General features: G+C 41.2%; 1 protein-coding gene across 50 annotated transcripts in view; it reads right to left on the bottom strand.

Annotated features, from left to right (window-relative positions):
• The window catches only part of LOC139754722 (uncharacterized), a 258,484-nt gene extending 231,385 nt beyond the window's left edge, over positions 1–27,099 (bottom strand). For 23 of the 50 annotated variants that reach the window (XM_071672398.1, XM_071672389.1, XM_071672392.1 and 20 more), the window contains exons 1-4: positions 26,965–27,094; positions 9,295–9,378; positions 6,976–7,953; positions 6,372–6,464 (exon numbers count right to left, since the gene is read on the bottom strand). In XM_071672398.1, the coding sequence (XP_071528499.1) occupies positions 6,372–6,464; positions 6,976–7,953; positions 9,295–9,372 (1,149 nt within the window). In that variant the 5' untranslated portion in view covers positions 9,373–9,378; positions 26,965–27,094. The other 27 variants (XR_011713937.1, XM_071672383.1, XM_071672380.1 and 24 more) reach the window with 8 other exon arrangements.
• Between the last annotated feature and the right edge of the window lie 840 nt (positions 27,100–27,939).

Below are 27,939 nucleotides of genomic sequence, written 5' to 3'. Positions count from 1 at the left end.
AGGGTGAATGACAACACTTGCAGAGAGAGGTAAGGGTATATGGCATGGAACTTGGCTACTTGATATCAAGAGGAGATTTATCAAGAGGGTCAAGGGTGTGAAAGGAGGAAACTGAGTAATAGTGAATTAAAGCTAATGTGGTTTAACTTGAGAGGGGGAAGTATGCATTCAAACAATGAAAGGTCAGAGGAAGTGGATTGTTTTACATACCTGGGAGTGGAAATGACAGTGGATGGGTCTCCTAAAGTGAATCATAGGGTGGGTGATGGGGCATATGTCCTGGCTCCATTGAAGACTAGGGAAAAGAGGTCACTGTCTTCATGGGCAAAGATGGGTACATTTGAAGGTATGGCATTCCCCACATTGCTATGTTGTAATTGATATGCCCTTAAGAGAAAAGAACAGATGAGGGTGGATGTGCTGGAACTGAAATCCCTGATGTCAGTACGTGGTGAGAGATGAGTTATATAAAAGCAACGACAGTGTAAGAAAGAGGTATGGTGGTAAGCCAAGCATGACTGTGAGAGCTGAACAGGGTATGCTGAAGGGTAAAGAGGATGAGTGAAGAGAGACTAAAAAAGAGGTTATAAGCATCAGAAGTGGAAGTAACAAGGAGGAGGAGACCAAAACTAGATGAAAGATGGACTGAATAATACTTCTAAGTAATGGGCCCCAGCAGAAGAATATCTAACAATTAAAACTTTTTTATTATTATTATTTATATTTTGCTTTGTCACTGTCTCCCGCATTTGCGAGGTAGTGCAAGGAAACAGATGAAAGAAATGGCCAAACCCCCCCATACACATGTACATACATACACATCCACACACGCAAATATACATACCTAACATCTCAATGTACACATATATATACACACACAGACATATACATATATACACATGTACATAATTCATACTGTCTGCCTTTATCTATTCCCATCGCCACCTCGCCACACATGGAATAACATCCCCCTCCCCCCTCATGTGTGCGAGGTAGCGCTAGGAAAAGACAACAAAGGCCCCATTCGTTCACACTCAGTCTCTAGCTGTCATGTAATAATGCCCGAACCACAGCTTCCTTTCCACATCTAGGCACCACAGAACTTTCCATGGTTTACCCCAGACACTTCACATGCCCTGATTCAATCCATTGACAGCATGTCGACCCCGGTATACCACATTGATCCAATTCACTCTATTCCTTGCCCGCCTCCCACCCTCCTGCATATTCAGGCCCCGATCACTCAAAATCTTTTTTATCAATACTATTTCCTGTGTGGCAGGGTGGTGACAGGAATGGATGAAGGTAGCAAGTATGGATATATATATAAGCAAATGAGTGGGAGATGTATAAAAGAAAGAGACAGGAGGTCAAGAGAAAGGTGCAAGAGGTGAAAAAGAGGGCAAATGAGAGTTGGGGTGAGAGAGTACCATTAAATTTTAGGGAGAATAAAAAGATGTTTTGGAAGGAGGTAAATAAAGTGCGTAAGACAAGGGAGCAAATGGGAACTTCAGTGAAGGGGGCTGATGGGGAGGTGATAACAAGTAGTGGTGATGTGAGAAGGAGATGGAGTATTTTGAAGGTTTGTTGAATGTGTTTGGTGATAGAGTGGCAGATGTAGACTGTTTTGGTCGAGGTGGTGTGCAAAGTGAGAGGGTTAGGGAAAATGATTTGGTAAATAGAGAAGAGGTAGTAAAGGCTTTGCGGAAGATGAAAGCCGGCAAGGCAGCAGGCTTAGATGGTATTGCAGAGTGGATTTTATTAAAAAAGGGGGTGACTGTATTGTTGACTGGTTGGTAAGGTTATTTAATGTATGTATGATTCATGGTGAGGTGCCTGAGGATTGGCAGAATGCTTGCACAGTGCCATTGTACAAAGGCAAAGGAGATAAGAGTGAGTGCTCGAAATTACAGAGGTATAAGTTTGTTGAGTATTCCTGGTAAATTATATGGGAGGGTATTGATCGAGAGGATGAAGGCATGTACAGAGCATCAGATTGGGGAAGAGCAGTGTGGTTTCAGAAGTGGTAGAGGACGTGTGGATCAGGTGTTTGCTTTGAAGAATGGATGTGAGAAATACTTAGAAAAGCAAATGCATTTGTATGTAGCATTAAAGGATCTGGAGAAGGCATATGATAGAGTTGATAGAGATGCTCTGTGGAAGGTATTAAGAATATATGGTGTGGGAGGCAAGTTGTTAGAAGCAGTGAAAAGTTTTTATCGAGGATGTAAGGCATGCGTACGTGTAGGAAGAGAGGAAAGTGATTGGTTCTCAGTGAATGTAGGTTTGCGGCAGGGGTGTGTGATGTCTCCATGGTTGTTTAATTTGTTTATGGATGGGGTTGTTAGGGAGGTGAATGCAAGAGTTTTGGAAAAAGGGGCAAGTATGCAGTCTGTTGTGGATGAGAGAGCTTGGGAAGTGAGTCAGTTGTTGTTCGCTGATGATACAGCGTTGGGGGCTGATTCATGTGAGAAACTGCAGAAGCTGGTGACTGAGTTTGGTAAAGTGTGAGAAAGAAGAAAGTTGAGAGTAAATGTGAATAAGAGCAAGGTTATTAGGTACAGTAGGGTTGAGGGTCAAGTCAACTGGGAGGTAAGTTTGAATGGAGAAAAACTGGAGGAAGTAAAGTGTTTTAGATATCTGGGAGTGGATCTGGCAGCGGATGGAACCATGGAAGCGGAAGTGAATCATAGGGTGGGGGAGGGGGCGAAAATTCTGGGAGCGTTGAAGAATGTTTGGAAGTCGAGAACATTATCTCGGAATGCAAAAATGGGTATATTTGAAGGAATAGTGGTCACAACAATGTTGTATGGTTGCGAGGTGTGGGCTACGGATAGAGTTGTGCACAGGAGGGTGGATGTGCTGGAAATGAGATGTTTGAGGACAATATGTGGTGTGAGGTGGTTTGATCGAGTAAGTAATAATAGGGTAAAAGAGATGTGTGGAAATAAAAAGAGTGTGGTTGAGAGAGTAGAAGAGGGTGTTTTGAAATGGTTTGGTCACATGGAGAGAATGAGTGAGGAAAGATTGACAAAGAGGATATATGTGTCAGAGGTGGAGGGAATCAGAAGTGGAGACCAAATTGGAGGGTGATCGGCTGAATGCAGGAGGGTGAAAAGCATGCAAGGAATAGAGTGAATTGGAATGATGTGGTATACCAGGGTCGATGTGCTGTCAATGGATTGAACCAGGGCATGTGAAGCGTCTGGGGTAAACCACGGAAAATTCTGTGGGGCCTGGATGTGGAAAGGGAGCTGTGGTTTCGGTGCATTATTACATGTCAGTTAGAGACTGAGTGTGAACGAATGGGCCCTTTGTTGTCTTTTCCTAGCGCTACCTCACACACGAGGGGGAGGGGGTTGTTATTCCATGTGTGGCGAGGTGGCGATAGGAATTAATAAAGGCAGACTGTATGAATTATGCATGTGTATATACGTATATGTGTGTGTGTATATAAATGTATACATTGAGATGTATAGGTATGTATATTTGCGTGTGTGGACGTGTATGTATATACATGTGTATGTGGGTGGGTTGGGCCATTCTTTCGTCTGTTTCCTTGCGCTATCTCGCTAATGCGGGAGACAGCGACAAAGCAATTAGAATAAAATATAAATAGATGTATGTATCGGGAATCATAAAATACCACAATGTAAATCCAGAACAGAAAATAATAAACTTAATTCCATCACTTGCATTTACCGCCATTCCTGAATTGCTTGCTGGAGCTGAGTGAGGAAGTTCCTAGTAAAGGGAGTCATCTGGGTCAACCTCATCAAATACAGCAAGAATGAACTTCTCACGTGGCACTGGTAATACCAATGCCACAATGCTACCAGCTTTACCATGATCACATTATTCCAAACTTAAGCCCATGTGAATTAATAAGAGGTGTAAATGGACAGGAGCATTAATCTACATACGATGTAGATACAATATATGTAAATAGAGGTCAAAACTTCAAATATCATCTTTATAAGAGTTTCAAGTAAAAAGTGCCTACCACCTAGTAAAACAGCTGCAGATATGTTAAACCAATATGCATGCATGTTTACAGCAATTTTGTTAATTCAATATGATAATAGTTAACAATATTGTAATACAATGAAGCGATGTGACTGTACATGATGTCTGACAAATATCAATAAAGCACCTATTTTTCCATAAGATGAAAATCCTTAATGTACTGAAGTAATCCAAATTACATCATGTGTTCTGAAATACTCTTCAAGAATATTATCATCACTTTATAAATTGTCTGGTAAAGTTGGCTTCATTTAAAGTAATTCCATGTATAGGAACACATTTGAAAAAATGCATCAAACACATTAGACAAAGAGTCTCTGCAATGTAAGAGTGCTGTGAATGTGACAACTGAAGTTTATTAACATAATTTTCTTGCATTTCTGACTTTACTACTTGCTAAAGCATCAGAACCCTTGTAAGTAATCAATGTGTACAACTTCCAAAATTCGCAAGAGCAGCAACTACTTGGTCCCAACCATGTCAAACTAAAGACATATCACAGTACTTATCTACTGGGTTATATAATCAATGAAGACTAAACGATCAACATGACAAACAAAAATATCTTTTACACATTAGGGGCCCACAAAAAGAAGGGCCCTTCAACGTGCTGCCCTAAATGCAATGACATCAAGTATGCCTCTCAGGGCCTGTATATGGAGAAGGTTGAAGGACATGCAAGGGAAACAGTGATTTGGGGTAATGTGACATAAATGGGGGAAACTGCAATCAGTAAAATGAACAAGGGTGTGAAGTGGTCAGAGGAACCATTGAAAGAGCTGTGGGGCTTGCCTGTGGACAGGGGGCTCTGGTTTTGTCGCTATATATATGAAAGACAGAGAGTAGGTTCAAGCAAACGAGACTGTTAATTGTCTGATCCTGATGCAACCTCACTATGCAAGAAAAGGCAAACATGTAAAGAATTTCACCATCAGTTTTCTACCACTTGAGGTGAAAGTTCTCACTAGCACAGTGCTCATTATCTGACCTGTTAAAACTTTTATATAAACTTTCTAGTGCTACTTTGCTAATGCAGGAAAAAAATTCCAGCTTTTCTGTAAACAACTCCTATATCTTTTGACTTTCTTCACTAAAAATCTTTCTTCTTGTAATCACTATTAAGTCATTAATTGTTTACGGTAACAGAACATTTTCTTCATTACACTTCATTTAATGCTTGTCCATCGACATTTTTGATACGATCATATTACTAACTCTACAGTCATCCCCAACATCGTCTTACAGTATGTTCTTCTACCTATGTCTGACTTCACCGTAAACAACTTATCCCATGCCTTATACCAAGCCAGATAATAATTCATCAGACAAGAATCCATAAGTAACACCTTTAAATTTTCCATTAGTTAGCAACTCCTTAGGCCACTTTCCTCGTTTACATTTTTTTCAGTATTTTAATGAAATTCTGGCACTATTTCATCAAATACTTCAGCAGTCAAGGAAAACAATGTTATTCCTATTCCTTGCATTAAAGAGAGAAAAAGAATACCTGTCATGAGATCTACCCAAGTAGTAAGACTATGGCAGTGTGTGTATGTGTATGCACTTGCTCGGAGAGAGAAAAAAAAAGGGTATTTCATTCAATATATGTAGCCCATGACTTACATGATGAAATTAACCCATTTCAAAGGCTAACTATTACATTTCACCCCAAGCCCTAATCTGCTAGCTTCTGCAGTGGGCTAGCAGTAGCACTACATCGTACACACACGAAAGACTCATATGAATGCAAACACAAACCCACAAGCCACTGACCTTTGAACTCAGGCTTACATGGAGCAAATGCTCCCACAACCACAGAGAATAGCAAAACAACATTGTTCAATGGTGTAAATACTCATTCCCAATTTTCCTCCACATATCTCCCATCCTGGCAGCAAAACTTTCCCACTCATTAGTAATATACATTTCCAAAAACATCTCTACAGCAGCCATGAACTACTATCCTGCCAAGGAAACCGATGAACTATTTGCAAATGTGCAATGGGATTAGTTGTCATGCATCTGAAAACTTCTTCGATGCATCTACGGCAAGGTACAGACATTATTGATTTTTTGAAATGTAAAAGATGTATCGCCTACAGAGTATGGCAGACACTGTAAGTCTTTAATAGCAATCCATGCTTTCCATAAATCCAAAATCCTCCCTCAATTTCTTTAGGCCTGTATATTTCTAACACATATGTTAAGCAGTTTTACATACATCACTGAATATACATGTGCAGTAGTAAGGACAAAAGAGCCAAACAAAAGAAATATTCATACTCTGACCATTAATTCATAACTGGTAATGCTTCGCCTTTTTTAAAACTAGCAGTAACACTCACCCCTGGTGGATTGTCCTGAGAGGAAGGCTGAAAGCCTAACCCGGTGAAACTTCCTGGCAAGGACTGACTGTCCCCTTGCCAACCAGACACCTCCTACAAGGAATCACAAAAATAAAAAAAATCTCAATAAACAGGTTCTATCTTCCTTCTCCAAATATTAAGCATACAATTTTTTTTCGAAGAAAATACTTTCATTTATAATAAATTTACAAATGGTTGTCTTAATCTTAAGATAATACTTAGCCTCATTCTTTCGGCCATGATCCCATTACTTTAACTGAAGTCGCAGGAAAATTTACCTGACAATAACACTGCTTCACCTAAATTTACCCAGCAATGAACAAAAAATTTTATAAACTACAGATAACAAAGAGCATTAAGTTTACATTTTCATATAAATTTCATTATCAAACTACTAAGATGGAAATAGCTTGCAACATGGGTTCTTAAAAATTTCAAACTGAGAAATGTTGAAGCACTAACAAGATGAAAAATTTCATCCAGTAACATACAAATCATTACTCTGCAAGGTTAAAGATCTTAAAATTACTTTTCGTGCTCCAACACTTAGCAGGTCAGTTCCAGACAAAAATGAAAAACTCACCGGCTGAAAGCCAGAAGGTCCAGCAAAAGCGTGATGGTACGAAGTGGAAGTGCCAGCAAGGGCACCAGAGGCAGCCTGTTGTAGAAACTCGGGGAGGTCATTACTCAAATCTCCTCCTAAGTCCCCTCCGCTATCCTCCTCTTTATAACCATCGCCACTCACATTAAATGAATCCCGGTGCATATCAGAAGTATCTTCTTCCTCCATTTCCACCTTAACAAAAGTGGGTGTGTCCTCTGCTCTATACTGATTACTGACTTGTTGTTGTTGCTGTTGTTGTTGTTGCTGTTGCTGCTGCTGCTGTTGTTGTTCAGGTAAAGGTTGTGATGGCTGAAGGGATGACTGAGATGACTGATGTGGCAATTGTTGTGAAGACTGATGGGATGGTACATGAGAGGTGGCTGAAGACTCTGCTGGTGAAGAGAGGGGACGGCTATCACGATCTTCAGTAACATGAGACTCCTGAGATGTTCTGAGAGGAGAGGGACTTAGCCGCTGGCTAACAGGGCTCTTTGGTCTAGATGGAAGAGGTGGTGGGGTATGCAATCCACTCTGCTGAGGAGGTGGCGGTCTGACATCTTCCCGACCATCTTCACCTTCATCTCTTCGTTTTCTTTTTGATGGTGGGCTTCCACTTCCTCCATCTCTCCGAGAAGTTTCAACCCGAGACTGTGCTGCTACAGCACCTCTCTTAGGAGGTTCATCATCAGGTACTGCAAGGCCCTTAATTCGCAAATTTTCTGCTGCCTTTATTAAAGACGCTAAGTCACTTTGTCGAACATTCACTTCACCAAGATACATATAATCTAGCAAGGCCTCTAGGTCCTCACTTTTTATGTCTTTTAGCACTATCACAGGGCTCTTGCAAGCAGTCTTGTCAAACATGGCACAAAAGTAATCACTACACGTTGAAAGCACCAACTTGTGCACACTGTAAAATTTGCCATCACATGCCAACGTGACATCCGTGTATGCTTGCTGTAAAGAAAAAGCATACACTGAAAAGTTAATATGAACTTTCAAATCAGTAAAGTCACAATGTCTTATTTCTAAGTAGAGTCATAGATAAGTCTGACTTCTAAGATCTATATGAGCAAACATTTACAAGTATAACAAGTTTGAATAATAAAATAGTTCCTGATTCTATTTCTCAAGTTAGGTAAAATGTTCATTCACTCCAAAATACTGAGAGATGAGAGGGAGAGTGAGCATACGACAGAATATACAAGTTACACAGATGGATGTCTTTGGGGGTAGCTAAATGTCTTGATGTGGCAAGGGTTTTGCTTTTTTTCTTTAGCATCTGTAGTTGTTCTTAGAGGCTCCCAAGTCCTGTATATCTTGTCACATACATATCACATTATTATTTATTCTGCTCATAAAATCATTCTGAGGAATGACTTATACAGAGATCAGTATATATACATGCTTTAGACAAAGCATCTGCAAAATTCTCCACTCTTTAGCTCTGAAAGGATCCTAATAATCCAATTGTGGACATCATGAACTATGGGATGTACTTGAATAATAGACAATTCCATCTGCTGGTAATTTCAACTTTCTGTTCATCAGAAACCCCTTCACCAAGTTTACCTTTTATATTTTGTTTTCTTAATTTTTCAGACAAAAATCTGTAATTTACCAAATGCTTTAGCATGGTCAAGGTCACCTTCCACGCATTTCATATACATCAATAGGAAGCTAACAACCTAGTCTGTCCACTTTGGCCTAACATATATTAATGTTACCATAATTTAGCGTTATTGTGAGGTGTTTCACCATATTGCATAATCTTTCAAAAACTTTTGTTATGTAGCAACAACCTCACTTGTTTATTCAGTTTTAACGAAAGTCTTAGATCATCATCTCACACTGCTGATCAAAGTCATATTATGTACTTCAGCTATACTACTCTCATTTTGGCTTAATGTAATAGTATCATCATTAATTCTGCTACTACTATCTTTGTGTTTTTAAGAAACTAAATGGTTTCCACCTGGTCCTGACAAAAATGGTCTAAAAGTACTGACGCATACAGATAGGACCAATGCTATACAAGTGCTCACCTCATTCTTGGCAAAACTAGCATTACCCTACTGATGAAATGCTATTGGTCAGTATGTTGCTCAGGGAGACGTAATACATTTACCATGCACGACAATTGTACAGAAGGACTTGTTACTACAGGTTGTTACTACAGATGGAAATGGTCTAACGGTACTGCTGTACATAAAAAAAAGGTACCTGTACTTTATATCAACTTTCAATCTTTTTTGAGCTCCAAATGAGACAATGAAAAACAAAATCACAGTATCTTACCTTATCCCTGAGCACACCCAAAATGTGAAGGAAAGTGGAACGATGATTGTTCCACTTCAATGAAAGCAACTCCTCCATGTTAACCTGAAAAAATAAAAAAAAATAAAAAATACTAAATTTTCTTATCATTTACTTTAAACAAAAAGATTCAACTTTTAAGAGATAAATCCATTTCAGTGTGACCAGAATCTCACAGGCAACATTTTTTTTTTTTATTTTCCAACCAATATACATTTGCTTTAACACGTCAATGCCTGCACACACACACACACACACACACAATTCAAGAGATGAGAATCCATAAATGTTGAATTCCCTACCCATACAGAAAATACAAGTAATTAAAACAATACACAAGTGATGAAGCCTCATAAAAAAACGCCAATTTCCCTTCCCATACAATAAATAAAAGTAATTCAAAAATTACACAAAAGATGGGGGCCTCAAGCAAAACTCCAATCAATATTGTACAATAGGGGAGAAAGAATACTTCCCACATATTCCCTAAGTATCTGAGAAGGCGACAAAAAGGGGAGGGAGCGGGGGCTGGAAATCCTTTTTTTTTTCTCCAAAAGAAGGAACAGAGAAGGGGGCCAGGTGAGGATATTCCCTCAAAGGCCCAGTCCTCTGTTCTTAACGCTACCTCGCTAGCACAGGAAATGGCGAATAGTATATCATACAACTGCACGACTTCCCATGAGGGGGGTACCATAACAGCAGACTGATCCTTAGGGGGAAAAAAAATTGCTTTCTTGCTCTGTTCCTTCCCAACACCCTGCCCATCTTTGTTGCCTTCTAACACACACAGTACATTAATATGTTATTCATATATATCATACTTGATTGCCATTTCCTGCATCAGAGGTGGCGCCAGGAAACAGATGAAGAACGACCCACCCATTCAAATATTTTATCTTTTATTATACTTTGTCGCTTTCTCCCGCGTTAGCAAGGTGGAACAAGGAAACAGACGAAAGAATGGCCCAACCCACCCACATACATGTATATACATACATGTCCATCCATATACACACATATACATAAACGCCCATTTCTTTTTTCTTTCTTTCATACTATTCGCCATTTCCCGCATTAGCGAGGTAGCGTTAAGAACAGAGGACTGGGCCTTGGAGGGAATATCCTCACCTGGCCCCCTTCTCTGTTCCTTCTTTTGGAGGAAAAAAAAAAAAAAAAACGCCCATACACTCACATATACATATGAACATGTATATGTACACAGATATTCCCTTCAAGGCTCAATCCTGTTCTGAGCACTACCTCGCTACCACAGGAAGTGGCAATTATTATCATTATCATTATTATTATTATTGTTATTATTATTATTATCATTATTATTATTACTATCATTTATCATTATCATTATCATACTTAATCACTGTTTCCCGCGTTAACAAGGTAGTGCCAGGAAACAGACGAACAATGGCCCAACCACTCATATGCACACATATATATACATACATGGCCCATACATATCAATGGACATATACAGATACATACATAGACATATACATATATTACACATGTACATATTCATGCTTGCCTTCATCCATTCCTGTCGCTGCCCTACTACACATGAAACAGCATCCCCCCTTCAGCAAGGTGTGTGTATATGCGTATATAAAGTGCGTAAGACAAGGGAACAACAGTGAAGGGGGCTAATGGGGAGGTGATAACAAGTAATGGTGATGTGAGAAGGAGATGGAGTGAAGTATTTTGAAGGTTTGTTGAATGTGTTTGATAAGAGTGGCAGATATAGGGAGTTTTGGTCAAGGTGGTGTGCAAAATGAGTGTGTTAGGGAGAATGATTTGGTAAACAGAGAAGAGGTAGTAAAAGCTTTGTGGAATATGAAAGCCAGCAAGGCAGTGGGCTTGGATGGAATTTATTGTAAAGGGGGGTCACTGTATTGTTGATTGGTTGGTAAGGTTATTTAATGTATGTATGACTCATAGTGAGGTGCCTGAGGATTGGCAGAATGCTTGCATAGTGCCATTGTACAAAGGCAATGGGATAAAAGTGTGTGCTCAAATTACAGAGGTATAAGATTGTTGAGTATTCCTGGGAAATCATACAGGAGGGTATTGATTGAGACGGTGAAGGCATGTACAGAGCATCATATTGAGGAAGAGCAGTGTGGTTTCACAAGTGGTAGAGGATGTGTGGATCAGGTGTTTGCTATGAAGAATGTACGCGAGAAATACTTAAGAGAAGCAAATGTATCTGCATGTAGCATTTATGGATCTGGAGAAGGCATATGATAGAGTTGATAGAGATGCCCTGTGGAAGGTATTAAGAATATATGGTGTGGGAGGTAAGTTGTTAGAAGCAGTGAAAAGTTTTTATCAAGGATGTAAGGCATGTTTACGAGTAGAAAGAGAGGAAAGTGATTGGTTCTCAGTGAATGTTGGTTTGCGGCAGGGGTGAGTGGTGTCTCCATGGTTGTTTAATTTGTTTATGGATGGGGTTGTTAGGGAGGTGAATGCAAGAGTTTTGGAAAGAGGGGCAAGTATGCAGTCTGATGTGGATGAGAGCTTGGGAAGTGAGTCAGTTGTTCGCTGATGATACAGCGCTGGTGGCTTATTCATGCGAGAAACTGCAGAAGCTGGTGACTGAGTTTGGTGAAGTGTGTGAAAGAAGAAAGCTGAGAGTAAATGTGAATAAAAGCAAGGTTATTAGGTACAGTAGGGTTGAGGGACAAGTCAATTGGGAGGTAAGTTTGAGAGAAAATGAAGTGATTTAGATATCTGGGAGTGGATTTGGCATCGGATGGAACCATGGAAGCAGAAGTAAATCATAGGGTGGGGGAGGGGGCAAAAATTCTGGGAGCGTTGAAGAATGTGTGGAAGTCAAGAACGTTATCTTGGAAAGCAAAAATGGGTATGTTTGAAGGAATAGTGGTTCCAACAATGTTATATGGTTGCGAGGCGAGGGGTATGGATAGAGTTGTGTGGAGGAGGGTGGATGTGCTGGAAATGAGATGTTTGAGGACAATATGTGGTGTGAGGTGGTTTGATGGTGTAAGTAATGAAAGGGTAAGAGAGATGTGTGATAATAAAAAGAGTATGGTTGAGAGAGCAGAAGTGGGTGTTTTCAAATGGTTTGGTCACATGGAGAATGAGTGAGGTAAGATTGACAAAAAGGATATATGTGTCAGAGATGGAGCAAACGAGAAATGGGGACACCAAATTGTAGGTGGAAAAATGGAGTGAAAAAGATTCTAAGTGATTAGGGCCTGAACATGCAGGAGGGTGAAAAGCGTGCAAGGAATAGAGTGAATTGGAACAATGTGGTATACCAGGGTCGACATGCTGTCAATAGATTGAACCAGGGCATGTGAAGCGTCTGGGGTAAACCATGGAAAGTTTTGTGGGACTTGGATGTGGAAAGGGAGTTGCAGTTTCGGTGCATTATACATGACAGCTAAAGATTGAGTGTGAACAAATGTCGCCTTTGTTGTCATTTCCTAGTGCTACATCGCGCACATGCAGAGGATGGGGGTTGAAATTTCATGTGTGGCGGGGTGGCGAAGGGAATTTTATTAATAAGGGCAGACAGTATGAATTATGTACATGTGTATACATGTGTATGTCTGTGTGCGTGTGTATATATATATATATATGTATACATTGTTTATGTCTGTGAGTGTGTATATATACGTATAAGTTGAGATGTATAGGTATGTAAATGTGCGTGATGGACGTGTATTTACACACATGTGGGTGGGTTGGGCCATTCTTTCATCTGTTTCCTTGCGCTAACATGGGAGACAGCAACAAAGTATAATAAAAATAATATATATATTATATTACTTTTTTTTATTTTCATTATGCTTTGTTGCTGTCCCCCGCGTTAGCGAGGTAGAGCAAGGAAACAGACGAAAGAATGGCCCAACCCACCCACATACACAGGTATATACATACATACATGTCCACACGCAAATATGCATACCTATACATCTCAATGTATACATATATATACACATGTACATAATTCATACTGTCTGCCTTTATTTATTCCCGTCGCCATCTCGCCTCACATGGAATAACAACCCCATCCCCCCTCATGTGTGCGAGGTAGCGCTAGGGAAAGACAACAAAGGCCCCATTCATTCTCTAGCTGTCATGTAATAATGCACCGAAACCACAGCTCCCTTTCCACATAAAGGCCCCACAGAACCTTACGTGGTTTACTCCAGAAGCTTCACATGCCCTGGATTCAATCCATTGACAGCACGTCGACCCCGGTATACCACATCATTCCAATTCACTCTATTCCTTGCACGCCTTTCACCCACCTGCATGTTCAGGCCCCGATCACACAATCTTTTTCACTCCATCTTTCCACCTCCAATTTGGTCTCCCACTTCTCCTCGTTCCCTCCACCTCTGACACATATATCCTCTTGGTCAATCTTTCCTCACTCATTCTCTCCATGTGACCAAACCATTTCAAAACACCCTCTTCTGCTCTCTCAACCACACTCTTTTTATTTCCACACATCTCTTTTACCCTATTATTACTTACTCGATCAAACCACCTCACACCACATATTGTCCTCAAACATCTCATTTCCAGCACATCCACCCTCCTGTGCACAACTCTATCCATAGCCCATGCCTCGCAACCATACAACATTGTTGGAACCACTATTCCTTCAAACATAACCATTATTGCTTTCCGAGATAATGTTCTTGACTTCCAAACATTCTTCAAGGCTCCCAGAATTTTCGCCCCCTCCCCCACCCTAGGATTCACTTCCACTTCCATGGTACCATCCAATGCCAGATCCACTCCCAGATATCTAAAACACTTTCCTTCCTCCAGTTTTTCTCCATTCAAACTTACCTCCCAATTGACTTGACCCTCAACCCTACTGTACCTAATAACCTTGCTCTTATTCACATTTACTCTCAACTTTCTCCTTTCACACACTTTGACGTGCTGTCCACGGATTGAACCAGGGCATGTGAAGCATCTGGGGTAAACCATGGAAAGTTTTGTGTGGCCTGGATGTGGAAAGAGAGCTGTAGTTTCGGTGCATTATACAGGACAGCCAGAGACTGAGTGTGAACGAATGTGGCCTTTGTTGTCTTTTCCTAGTGCTACCTTGCGCACATGCGGGGGAGGAGGTTGTTATTTTATGTGTGGCAGGGTGGCAACGGGAATGAATGAGGGCAGACAGTATGAATTATGTACATGCGTATATATGTATATGTCTGTGTGTGTATATATATATGTATTCGTTAAGATGTATAGGAATGTACATGTGGATGTGTGGACGTGTATGTATATACATATGTATGAGGAGTGTTGGGCCATTCTTTCATCTGTTTCCTTGCACTACCTCGCAAACGCGGAAGACAGTAACAAAATATATATATATATATTATATATATATATATATATATATATATATATTTTTTTGCTTTGTCGCTGTCTCCCACGTTTGCGAGGTAGCGCAAGGAAACAGACAAAAGAAATGGCCCAACCACACCCATACACATGTATATACATACGTCCACACACGCAAATATACATACCTACACAGCTTTCCATGGTTTACCCCAGACGCTTCACATGCCCTGATTCAATCCACTGACAGCACGTCATCCCCGGTTGGAACCACTATTCCTTCAAACATACCCAATTTTGCTTTCAAGATAATGTTCTCGACTTCCACACATTTTCAAGGCTCCCAAGAATTTTCGCCCCCTCCCCCACCCTATGATCCACTTCCGCTTCCATGGTTCCATCCGCTGACAGATCCACTCCCAGATATCTAAAACACTTTACTTCCTCCAAGTTTTTTCCATTCAAACTTACCTCCCAATTGACTTGACCCTCAACCCTACTGTACCTAATAACCTTGCTCTTATTCACATTTACTCTCAACTTTCTTCTTTCACACACTTTACCAAACTCAGTCACCAGCTTCTGCAGTTTCTCACATGAATCAGCCACCAGCGCTGTATCATCAGCGAACAACAATGACTCACTTCCCAAGCTCTCTCATCCCCAACAGACTTCATACTTGCCCCTCTTTCCAAAACTCTTGCATTTCACCTCCCTTACAACCCCATCCATAAACAAATTAAACAACCATGGAGACATCACACACCCCTGCCGCAAACCTACATTCACTGAGAACCAATCACTTTCCTCTCTTCCTACACGTACACATGCCTTACATCCTCGATAAAAACTTTTCACTGCTTCTAACAACTTGCCTCCCACACCATATATTCTTAATACCTTCCACAGAGCATCTCTATCAACTCTATCATATGCCTTCTCCAGATCCATAAATGCTACATACAAATCCATTTGCTTTTCTAAGTATTTCTCACATACATTCTTCAAAGCAAACACCTGATCCACACATCCTCTACCACTTCTGAAACCGCACTGCTCTTCCCCAATCTGATGCTCTGTACATGCCTTCACCCTCTCAATCAATACCCTCCCATATAATTTACCAGGAATACTCAACAAACTTATACCTCTGTAATTTGAGCACTCACTCTTTTCCCCTTTGCCTTTGTACAATGGCACTATGCACGCATTCCGCCAATCCTCAGGCACCTCACCATGAGTCATACATACATTAAATAACCTTACCAACCAGTCAACAATACAGTCACCCCCTTTCTTAATAAATTCCACTGCAATACCATCCAAACCTGCTGCCTTGCCGGCTTTCATCTTCCGCAAAGCTTTTACTACCTCTTCTCTGTTTACCAAATCATTTTCCCTAACCCTCTCACTTTGCACACCACCTCGACCAAAACACCCTATATCTGCCACTCTGTCATCAGACACATTCAACAAACCTTCAAAATACTCATTCCATCTCCTTCTCACATCACCGCTACTTGTTATCACCTCCCCATTTACGCCCTTCACTGAAGTTCCCATTTGCTCCCTTGTCTTACGCACCCTATTTACCTCCTTCCAGAACATCTTTTTATTCTCCCTAAAATTTACTGATAGTCTCTCACCCCAACTCTCATTTGCCCTTTTTTTCACCTCTTGCACCTTTCTCTTGACCTCCTGTCTCTTTCTTTTATACTTCTCCCACTCAATTGCATTTTTTCCCTGCAAAAATCGTCCAAATGCCTCTCTCTTCTCTTTCACTAATACTCTTACTTCTTCATCCCACCACTCACTACCCTTTCTAAACAGCCCACCTCCCACTCTTCTCATGCCACAAGCATCTTTTGCGCAATCCATCACTGATTCCCTAAATACATCCCATTCCTCCCCGACTCCCCTTACTTCCATTGTTCTCACCTTTTTCCATTCTGTACACAGTCTCTCCTGGTACTTCCCCACACAGGTCTCCTTCCCAAGCATCACTTACTCTCACCACCTTCTTCACCCCAACATTCACTCCTCTTTTCTGAAAACCCATACTAATCTTCACCTTAGCCTCCACAAGATAATGATCAGACATCCCTCCAGTTGCACCTCTCAGCACATTAACATCCAAAAGTCTCTCTTTCGCACGCCTGTCAATTAACACGTAATCCAATAACGCTCTCTGGCCATCTCTCCTACTTACATAAGTATACTTATGTATATCTCGCTTTTTAAACCAGGTATTCCCAATCATCAGTCCTTTTTCAGCACATAAATCTACAAGCTCTTCACCATTTCCATTTACAACACTGAACACCCCATGTATACCAATTATTCCCTCAACTGCCACATTACTCACCTTTGCATTCAAATCACCATCACTATAACCCGGTCTCGTGCATCAAAACCGCTAACACACTCATTTAGCTGCTCCCAAAACACTTGCCTCTCATGATCTTTCTTCTCATGCCCAGGTGCATATGCACCAATAATCACCCACCTCTCTCCATCAACTTTCAATTTTACCCATATTAATCGAGAATTTACTTTCTTACATTCTATCACATACTCCCACAACTCCTGTTTCAGGAGTATTGCTACTCCTTCCCTTGCTCTTGTCCTCTCACTAACCCCTGACTTCACTCCCCAGACATTTCCAAACCACTCTTCCCCTTTACCCTTGAGCTTCGTTTCACTCAGAGCCAAAACATCCAGGTTCCTTTCCTTAAACATACTACCTATCTCTCCTTTTTTCACATCTGGTTACATCCACACACATTTAGGCACCCCACTCTGAGCCTTCGAGGAGGATGATCACTCCCCGCGTGACTCCTTCTTCTGTTTCCCATTTTAGAAAGTTAATACAAGGAGGGGAGGATTTCCGGCCCCCCGCTCCCGTCCCCTCTAGTCGCTTTCTACGACACGCGAGGAATACGTGGGAAGTATTCTTTCACCCCTATCCCAGGGATAATATACATATATATACACATACACACACACACACACACACACACACATATGCACATACACACACACACACACACATACATATATATACATATGAAAAATGTAAGAACAATTTAGAAACAAACTTTTAGCTTGAAATGAATGAAAAAAATGAATGTCACATAATGGTTCAACCTCTGGCTATGGAAAAGGAAATGTACAATTTATTCACACAAACGTCAATAGCAGTTCTCATCAATTTCACCACTGTGTCAATAAGCTTCAATGTCTAAGCTACATTTTTCTCCAACTTCACTATTTTCTTGTCAAAAACACCATGCATGAAAACTATCACTCCATTAACACAACTATAAACATTTACTTCCCCTTTAAAAGTTCTGGGGAAGTCTGTCTCGATACACTGCGGCGAGGCGACGCGACGCTGACACAATCACTGTCACAATATCACTTCTGCCTCCTCAAGTCAATCTCTCAGCCACAGTGCCGGCCTTCATCGTCGAAATCGGTCTTCTTCCTCATTTGCCGAAGATCTATGCTTACAGCGGTGTTAACGTACTCCTCGTCCGCTTTTCAAACGTTTATCTCATTCTGAGGGCGAAAGCGCAGTGGCCAGGATGTCGCTTCGCTACACACTGTGGTCGCTGGGAGGAGGGTGAGCTGGCTGGCTGGCTGGCTGGCTTGGCTTACCCTAGTGATAGGAAGCCAACTGGACGCACGAACGTACCTCCTTCGTCGTCTCCGGCCTGGGAGTTGACCCACCTTTCTGGGATCCAGAAGCGTTGTTCACTTGGCGAGATCTACTGTTACGTCCAGGTGACAGGACCTTACCAGTGACGTCTGGTCGTCCCCCAAGGCGAGCGTCCCGCCCGCTAGCCTTTCAACCTCCTGAGTGCGTTGATGAGGGTCGTCCACTCAATGTTTAAGAGTTACACTTTGATTTCTTTTTTTTCTGTTTGCACATTTTCATTGCTATTCATATTAAGCTTGCCGGCTTCACATTCCATCTAGTGAATACTAGTCCTTTTCTTCAGTCAACTTGCAGTCTCTAACGGCTCCCTCACACATACACACTCACTGAACCAACATTACCACAGCATCTAACCACAACAGTGTCCAGCAACAAACTTATACCTCTGTAATTGGAGCACTCACTCTTATCCCCTTTGCCTTTGTACAATGGCACTATGCATGCATTCCGCCAATCCTCAGGCACCTCACCATGAGTCATACATACATTAAATAACCTTACCAACCAGTCAATAATACAGTCACCCACTTTTTTAATAAATTCCATATAAATATATATATATATATCATATCATGTGTGGTGGGGTGGCAGCAGGAATGGAAGAAGGCAGCATGCATGAACAAGTACATGTGTATATATGTCTGTGTATGTATATGTATGTATGTATGTCTTTCTTTCAAACTATTCACCATTTCCCGCATTAGCAAGGTAGTGTTAAGAACAGAGAACTGGGCCTCTGAGGGAATATCCTCACTTGGCCCCCTTCTCTGTTCCTTCTTTTGGAAAATTAAAAAAACAAAAACAAGAGGGGAGGATTACCAGCCCCCCCACTCCCTCCACTTTTAGTCACCTTCTACGACACGCATGGAATACGTGGGAAGTATTCTTTCTCCCCATCCCCAGGGATATACATGTATATGTATGTATACGTTGAAATGTATAGGTGTATAGGTATGTATATGTGCATGTGTGGGTGTTTGTATGTATATGTGCATGTGTGGGTGTTTATGTATATACTTGTGTCTATGGGTGGGTTGCACGATTCTTTAGTCTGTTTCCTTGTGCTACCTCGCTAACACGGGAGACAGTGACAAAGTATAAAATATTTTATTTATTAAACTTTTTCGCTGCCTCCCGCATCAGCGAGGTGGTGCAAGGAAACGGACAAAAGAATGGCCCAACCCATCCACACATGCACATATACATACCTATACATTTCAACATATACATATATGTACATACACAGACATATATACACATGAACATAATTCATACTTGCTCCCTTCATCCATTCCCGTCGCCACCCCACCACACATGAAATGGCACCTTCCCCCACATGCATATGAGGTAGCACTAGGAAAAGACAAAAAAGGCCAAAATCGTTCACACTCAGTCACTAGCTGTCATGTGTAATTCACCAAAACCACAGATCCCTTTTCACATCCAGGCCCCAGAAAACCTTCCATGGTTTACCCGACACTTCACATGCCCTGGTTCAATCCACTGACAGCACATCCACCCCGGTATACCTCATTGTTCCAATTCACTCTATTCCCTGCACGCCTTTCATCCTCCTGTACGTTCAGGCCCAAATCGCTCAAAATCTTTTTCACTCCATCCCTCCACCTCTAACTTGGTCTCCCACTTCTTGTTCCCTCCACCTCTGACACATATATCCTCTTTGTCAATCTTTCCTCACTCATTCTCTCAATACACCCTCTCCTGCTCTCTCAATCACACTCTTTTTATTACCAAACATCTCTCTTACCCCTTTCATTACTTACTTGATCAAACCACCTCACACCACATATTGTCCTCAAACATTTCATTTCTAATAACATTGTTGGAACTCCTATTCCTTCAAACATACCAATTTTTGCTCTCAGAGATAACATTCTCTCCTTCCACATATTTTCATCACTTCCAGAACCTTCGCCCCTTCCTCCACCCTGTGAATCACTTCCATGGTTCCATCTGCTGCTAAGTCAACTCCCAGATGTTCAAAACACTTCACTCCCACCAATTTTTCTCCATTCATACTTACATTCCAATTAACTTGTCTCTCAACCCAAATAAACCTAATAACCTTGCTCTTATTCACACGCACTCTCAACTTTCTCCTTTCACACACTTTTCCAAACTCAGTCACAAACTTCTGCAGTTTCTCACAAGAATCAGCCACAAGAGCTGTATCATCAGCGAACAACTGACTCACTTCCCAGCCCCTTCCATCCCCACAGATTGCATACTCGTCCCTCTCTCCAAAACTCTTGCATTTACCTCCCTAACCATCCCATCCATAAACAACTTAAACAACCATGGGGACATCACACACCCCTGCCACAAACTGATATTCACTGGGAACCAATCACTCTCTTCTCTTCTACTCATACACATGCCTTATATCCTTGGTAAAAACTTTTCAGTTTCTAGCAATTCACCTTCCACACCATATACTTTTGAATATCATTACCAACCAATCAACAACACACTCTCCCCCTTTTTTAATAAATTCCACAGCAATACCAACCAAACCCACCGCCTTACTAGCTTTCATCTTCCACAAAGCTTTCACTTCACTACCTCTTCTCTCTTTATCAAACCATTCTCCCTGACCCCTCACTTCGCACACCACCGACCAAAACACCCTAAATCTGCCACTCTATCCTCAAAAACATTCAACAAACCTTCAAAATACAAACTACATCTCACTTCATCTCTACTTATTATTACCTTACCACTGGCCCTCTTCACCAATGTTCCCATTGTTCTCTTGTCTTACACACATTATTTACCTCCTTCCATAACATCATCTTATTCTCCCTAAGATCTAATGGTACTCCCTCACCCCATCTCTCATTTCCCTCTATTTCAACCCTTGCAACTTTCTCTTAAACTCCTGCCACTTTCTTTTATACATCTCCCAGTCACTTGCACTATTTCCCTGCAAGTATCATCCAAATGCCTCTCTTTTCTCTTTCACTAACAAACTCACTTCTTCATCCCACCACTAACTATCCTTTCTAATCTGCCCACCTCCCACCTTTCTCATGCCACATGCATCTTTTGCACAAACCATCACTCCTTCCCTAAATAAATCCCACTCCTAACCCACTACCCTCATGTCATTTGCTCTCACCTTTTGACATTCTACACTTAATTTCTCCAGGTACTTCCTCACGAAAGTCTCCTTTCCAAGTTCACTTACTCTCACCACTCTCTTCTCCTCAACATTCTCTCTTCTTTTTACAAAACCTCTACAAATCTTCAACTTCACCTCCACAAGATAAATGATCCGACATCCCTCCAGCTGCCCCTTTCAGTACATCAACATCCAAAAGTCTATCTTTTACATGCCTATCAATTAACACGTAATCCAACAATGCCCTTTGACCATCTCTCCTACTCACATACATATGTATTTATCTATTTCCAAACCAGGTATTGCCAATCATCAGTCTTTTTCCAGCCAACAAATCCACAAGCTCTTCACCATTTTCATTATGAAACTGAAAACTCCATGTACACCAATTATATCCTCAACTGCCACATTACCTTCGCATTTAAATCACCCATTGTTATAACCCTGTCTTGAGCATCAAAGCTGCTAACACACTCAGCTGCTCCCAAAACACTTGCCTCTCATGATCTCATGCCAGGGCATAGGCACCAATAATCATCACTCTCTCTCCATCCACTTTCAGTTTTACCCACATCAATCTAAAATTTACTTTCTTTTACACTATATGGGCTCCAGAAAAGGCTGAGAGGGGGATGTTGGAAATTAACTGTTTGAGGACAATATATGGCATGCAAGATGGTTTAATCAAGTACGTTATGAAATAATGAGAAAGACAATAGCAATAAAAGGCATGATTGAGGGAGAAGAGGGTGTGCTGAAATGGATTAGGCATATGGAAAGAACGAGCAAGGAAAGGTTGACATGTGTCCCATATGTGGAGGGAACAAAGATGGCAGGGAGACCAGACTGGACATGGAAGGATCAAGTGAAAAAGCGATCAGGGTATGAACATGCAGGAGGGTGAAATGCACAAAAAGGAGTGTGAATTGTAACAATGTGGTATACTTGGGTTGACTTGCTGTCAATGGCCTGATCCAAGGCACGTGAAATGTGTAGTGTAAAGCATAGAAATCTGTAAGGCCTGATTGTAGACAGGGAGCTATGGTTTCAGTGCATTATACATGACAGCTAGAGAATGGATGTGAGCGAATGTGGCCTTTCATTGTTTGTTCCTCATGCTACCTTGCAGATGTGGGATGCGGCAATAAAGAATGAAAACTATTTCAAAAGCGACATAAAATCTCATACCTAATGGCCGCTTCCCATGTTAGCAAAGTAGAAGCAGTAACATATAAGGAGGTGCCTTATAACTAACATCTATTCTTTTGATGTCATGTGTAATGCACCAAAACACCAGCTCCCTATCAACAACTATGCCCAATGGGCCTTTTCATGGCTTCACATGCCCTAGTTCAGTCCAATGACAGCACGTCAATTGCTGTATACGAGGTTGTTCCAACTTACTCTATTTCATGTAAGCCTTTCACCTTCATGCATGTTCAGGAACCAATCGCACAAAATCTTGCTCCCACCATTCTTCCATCTCCAATACAGTCACCCCATTCTCCTTGTTCCTTCTACTTCTGACATATGTATCCTCTATGTCGACCTTACCAAACTCATTCTCTCCATATGTCCAAACCATTTCATCAAACCCTCTTCACCTCTCTTAACCACACACTTTAAACTATCACACATCTCTTACATACTCAATTAAACAACCTCACACAACATATTGCCCTCAAACATTTCATTTCCAACACAGCCACATTCCTCCACACAGCCTTATGTATAGCCAATGCCTCGCAGCCACACAATATTATTGGGACAACTGTAACTTCAAACTTACCCTTATATGCCCTCCCTTTTCTTCTGAAGGCTCCAATCAAAGACAAAAGTCCACATAGCCATATGTACAGCCCATGCCTCACAGCCACACAATATTGTTGAGACCAATATAACTTACCCTTATATGCCCTCACAGATAATCATCTCTTTTCACTTTTTTTTTTTTTTTTTTGTTGAAAGCCTCCAGTCATGGACAAAAGTCCACATCAAGGCTGGACCTTAATTGAAATACAGACAGAATTACGAAACAGAAAAAGGAAAGAAAGAAAATCTACAAATTTTTAGCAAAAACCTCTTTTGAAATGTGTCAGGTCATGGTTTTGGGAAAGACATGAGAAGATAGAGAGTTCTAAAGCTTCAATACGTAAAGAAAGAAGCAGGTATCAAAACGGCCCACCCTTGATCGACCAATGGCCACACAATAATAATATGCAGCAGTAGCTTGCCAGTAATACATGGTCTAGCTGGTGGAATGGTCACACAAGCAGCCAATTCACAGGAGCAAAAACCAAAGCAATACCTAGAAAAGAAGGAAAGTGAACCAGTTTTGCAATAAGGCAAGGGGGTCAAGTTTGGAGGTCATCCTGGGACAGCTAATAAGGCAGACCGCTTTTGACTTGATTCTGTCAAGTAAGGATGCAGAGCTAGAAACCCCAAAAATGAGATCAGTACTCCATACAAGGACAAATAAATCACTTGCAAAAACAGAGCAACTGTTCAAAACAGAAATAGTTTTGGCATCTAAACAGGACACCCAGTTTCTTGGAGGCAGACTTAGCTATTCCTGTAATGTGGGGTTTTTGGTCCAAAGGGTGGATATCACAGTAACATTAAGTATATTCATTGGGTCGAGGTGGAATTATAGATCCGTTGAAAGAGAGATGAGAGTTGTGAAGAGTTCAATACAGACTTGGGGAGAAACTGGGTCTTGGAGGCATTAAACAAGATTTCTGGTACCCAACTAAGATATCCTGTCCGAGTTTATTGAGGAAGCTATGTCAAGACAAGATGCAGGTAATGTGAGAGAAGAGGGAACACAATTGAAGGATGTGGATGAAAACAGCGTCGAGTTGTCAGCAAGAGCGCAATGCATTATTTGTGGAGAGGAAATCGTTGAAAAAAGAAAAGATAGTATTGAGGACAGGACAGAACCTTGTGGGACACCTCAGACGTGTTTGAATATCTATGTAAAAATGTGGCCCCTTATTCATGACAAGGCCCCCGACCATGGCTGTACCATGGGGTTCTCTAAAATGCTTCTATATGTCACACGCCATAAAAAGAAATCTATTAAGAAAAACAGGCCACTCACCATGCAAAGGTCAGCTTTTACAAAAAAAAAAAAAACCTAAGGCAAACTTTTTCAGCTCAAAATCTCCTGAATCGGATCATTCTAAGGAAAACTTATATCAGCCTATCTCCCCTCCCTCTCCCTTCCTGTAACTCTCAGTCCATCCTCATCCCTCCACACCATCAACTCAATCCCTCATCAATAGCATTCTACATGCTGTATCTTTGAATATCATCGTAATTACCTGTAAAATGGCAGCATCTGTTAAATCAGTCTACACCATGATGAGTGTGGTATACTGATGATAAGCCATTTCAGGTAAAGTCCATTTCCATCAGGGAAGACAACCCGATAACATGAAGGAATATGACTCATACACCAAAAAAATATTACTTGGACGGCATGTCTCTAGATAAAGCGGTGTAATGTATAACAGTCTAAGAAATGACGCCAGCATTCACCCGTAAAAGCTAGCACAGGTACAAGTGGTTGTAATGGTGGAATTCTAAGTGGAGTGTGAAGAGGTTGAAATGTAATGGGGTCCTATCACTCGAATTCCTCAATATCAATCTAAAAATATGCTAAGGGGACCATTGGTCTAGATTTGGTGATCTTTCCACAAATCTGACAGCATTAAGCCAAAGTGTGGGTGTAACATTTTGTTAATTGGGGATCCTCCCTCATGACTCACAAATATCAATTCCATTACCTTTCTGGGAAAAATTCCTAATACATATTCAGATGAAATACTAGATGTTAAATTGAAAGAGAAGATATATATACAGTACCAGCCAATGATAACTAAAGCCTGCTATTAGGGGCTGTTATAGCAGCAAATAACAGAAGGTGCGGTGGACAAGTGGCAGTGTAGCCGCACCCGTCTCACCTCACCTCCTTACTCGAAGTCCACCACCTCCACTGACTTACCTCACTCTTAGGACTGGATGTTTTAAATAGCAAATTTCTATTTCTTACTATGAATTTCTGTTGTCAACAATTTAGATGTCATGAATGCCTAAGTTCACTTTGTGACACATAAGATACAATTTAAGGAAGAAATATTCTAATATCTTATTACAATTCCATACAATCCCTGGCAAAATGTGAATTCATTGTCAATACATTTCTGCTCTACGTCAGCTACTAAGAAAGGTTAATTCGTTTACATAGGTTCCGTTTATTTTTAATAAATGTTTTTCCATCTGTAACAAGAGTTAAACCAACAATTCCCCTTACATCCATAACTTGCGCTGCTGTGCTAATGCCACAATATCAAGCAAAAAATCATTAGTGCAGAACAAGTCACAAACACCTATCATATCCACTGCATTCTCGCAGCATTATAGGACAATATCATTCCATATCAGAAGATAATTTCAAAGCATGGGCAAACACAGTAATTTACCCAATCATAATCTCTGCGACCAAATTAAATGAAGATACATAAAGGGGTTCGGCTACAGATGAAGCCAATCCTCTTTAGGAAGAATTATTCTTGAGTCGCAGACTACGTAACACATAATTTCAAAACTTACAAAAAAAAGAAAAAAGGAGTTTAGAGCCAGACTCCATCAGCACCTGCCAGACTTATAATTAAATAATATACCAACATATGCATATTAATACATGTATAAAGTAGCTAAAAACCATATCATACCTTCAAAAATTTTGCTGGTGAAGCGCTTAATCAACCAATGCTTGTGGGATTGGTAATAGCCACCAATCCCAAGGGACAATGCCCTCAAACAAGCATTTGGGTGGTTAAACCCCCACACACCATGACATGCACAAGACGCCATCCAACTATGTCCCTATACCTTGCTCATCTTAACACACATTAGACTCTTGGCTTTAAGGTCATTAGCGTCAAACAAGAGCCACCTTATCCCAAAAGATGATCTTGATCATACATACATAAATATAATAAAATAAAGCCGTACAGAAAACATCAAAATCGCCCCCGACTTAAAAATACTTCTCTGTAATAACCTCCAGCAGCAGCAGTTAGCCCCTCTGCTCTATATCACAAAATACAAAAGATCTCCACATTTAGACTATTATTTAACTAGGAAGAAGACCAGCATTCCGTACCCAATTGCTCCCCTAAGAAAAAAAAGCAGGCGGTCACATGTATGTAATGCCCAGCCCAGCCCCATAGCCAGGTTCCCCCAACCAGCGAGCCGCCGCCGCCTCCACCCACTATGCTTCCTCCATCCTCCTCCTCCTCCACCTCCATATCTCCCTAGACGCGCCCTCCACGCCATCCACGCCACACGCACCACCACGAGACGCACCTTACGCGACACATGGGACACGCCAAAACCGATCCAAGGCCCGAGCAACTGCCAGTACACTAACCTTATAGGACTAGACGATGGACCCCATCACATAACCAGGTCGGCCATTTTCTTCATCAAGCTCGCCAGGGCCCCCGGCAGCGTTGCCAACGCCAGCGGAACCCACAACCCCCAACACCGAAAAAAAAATCCGCTGAACTCGCTACATTTCCCATTGGACTTGCCTTTATACTATGCCCTTCCCCAAAGACCATCCAAGTGGGGGATGATAATTAAGGCTTTATTACCGATAATCCAGTTCATGGTGGAGTCTCAATGGGTGAAAGTACGTACCAGTCGAGAAGGGGTAAGGAATTGCATCCACAACTAGGGCAGGATGAACGTTCATACACAATTTTATTGATCCATTGCATGAAAATGGAGGAAGAGGATGGGCGTTATTCCATACGCCGGTCCCTGCCACAAGGCTCGAGAGAAAATACCAGCAGAATTTCAAATAACTCCCTCAATTATAGACTATCTGGTTGCCTATGCTTTTAAACATCTTCTCCCCCCTTTTTCGCACACGTATTGGACGGCCATGAAGTCGAGAAACTAGAGGCGTCTTAAGAAAAAGACTGAGAATATAAAGACTAAACAAAATGAGACAAATATCTGTTTTAACGAAACGTCCATGTGCATTTTTTTTTTTAATCCAATACAGGAACGAAGCTTCGCTTAAAACCTACCAATCACAAGGCTGGTAACCGGTATCAACCATATCTATAATGTACTTCATTACACACCTACTGTGAACAACATACAATCAAGTTAAATACACACTTGAACACCTAAATCCATGGCTGAGTTAAAAAAAAAACTGAGACCAAGATAGCTGTGTCCCCATGGCGTCCAACCCACCTTCCATGACACAGCGTTGACCACTACATCAATTATCTTCGTACATCTGGGGAAGAACCAGGCTGGTTAGCCTTTCATCGAGTATTTGGCATACAGGAATATGTCTTCAGACGGCGAGAAGAGTGCTTAAATAAGC

The sequence above is a fragment of the Panulirus ornatus genome, chromosome 17, assembly GCF_036320965.1.
Source record: "Panulirus ornatus isolate Po-2019 chromosome 17, ASM3632096v1, whole genome shotgun sequence".
Taxonomy (NCBI): Eukaryota; Metazoa; Arthropoda; class Malacostraca; order Decapoda; family Palinuridae; genus Panulirus; species Panulirus ornatus.
Note: the sequence above shows the minus strand (reverse complement) of the source record. Positions and strands in the feature narration are given on the sequence as shown.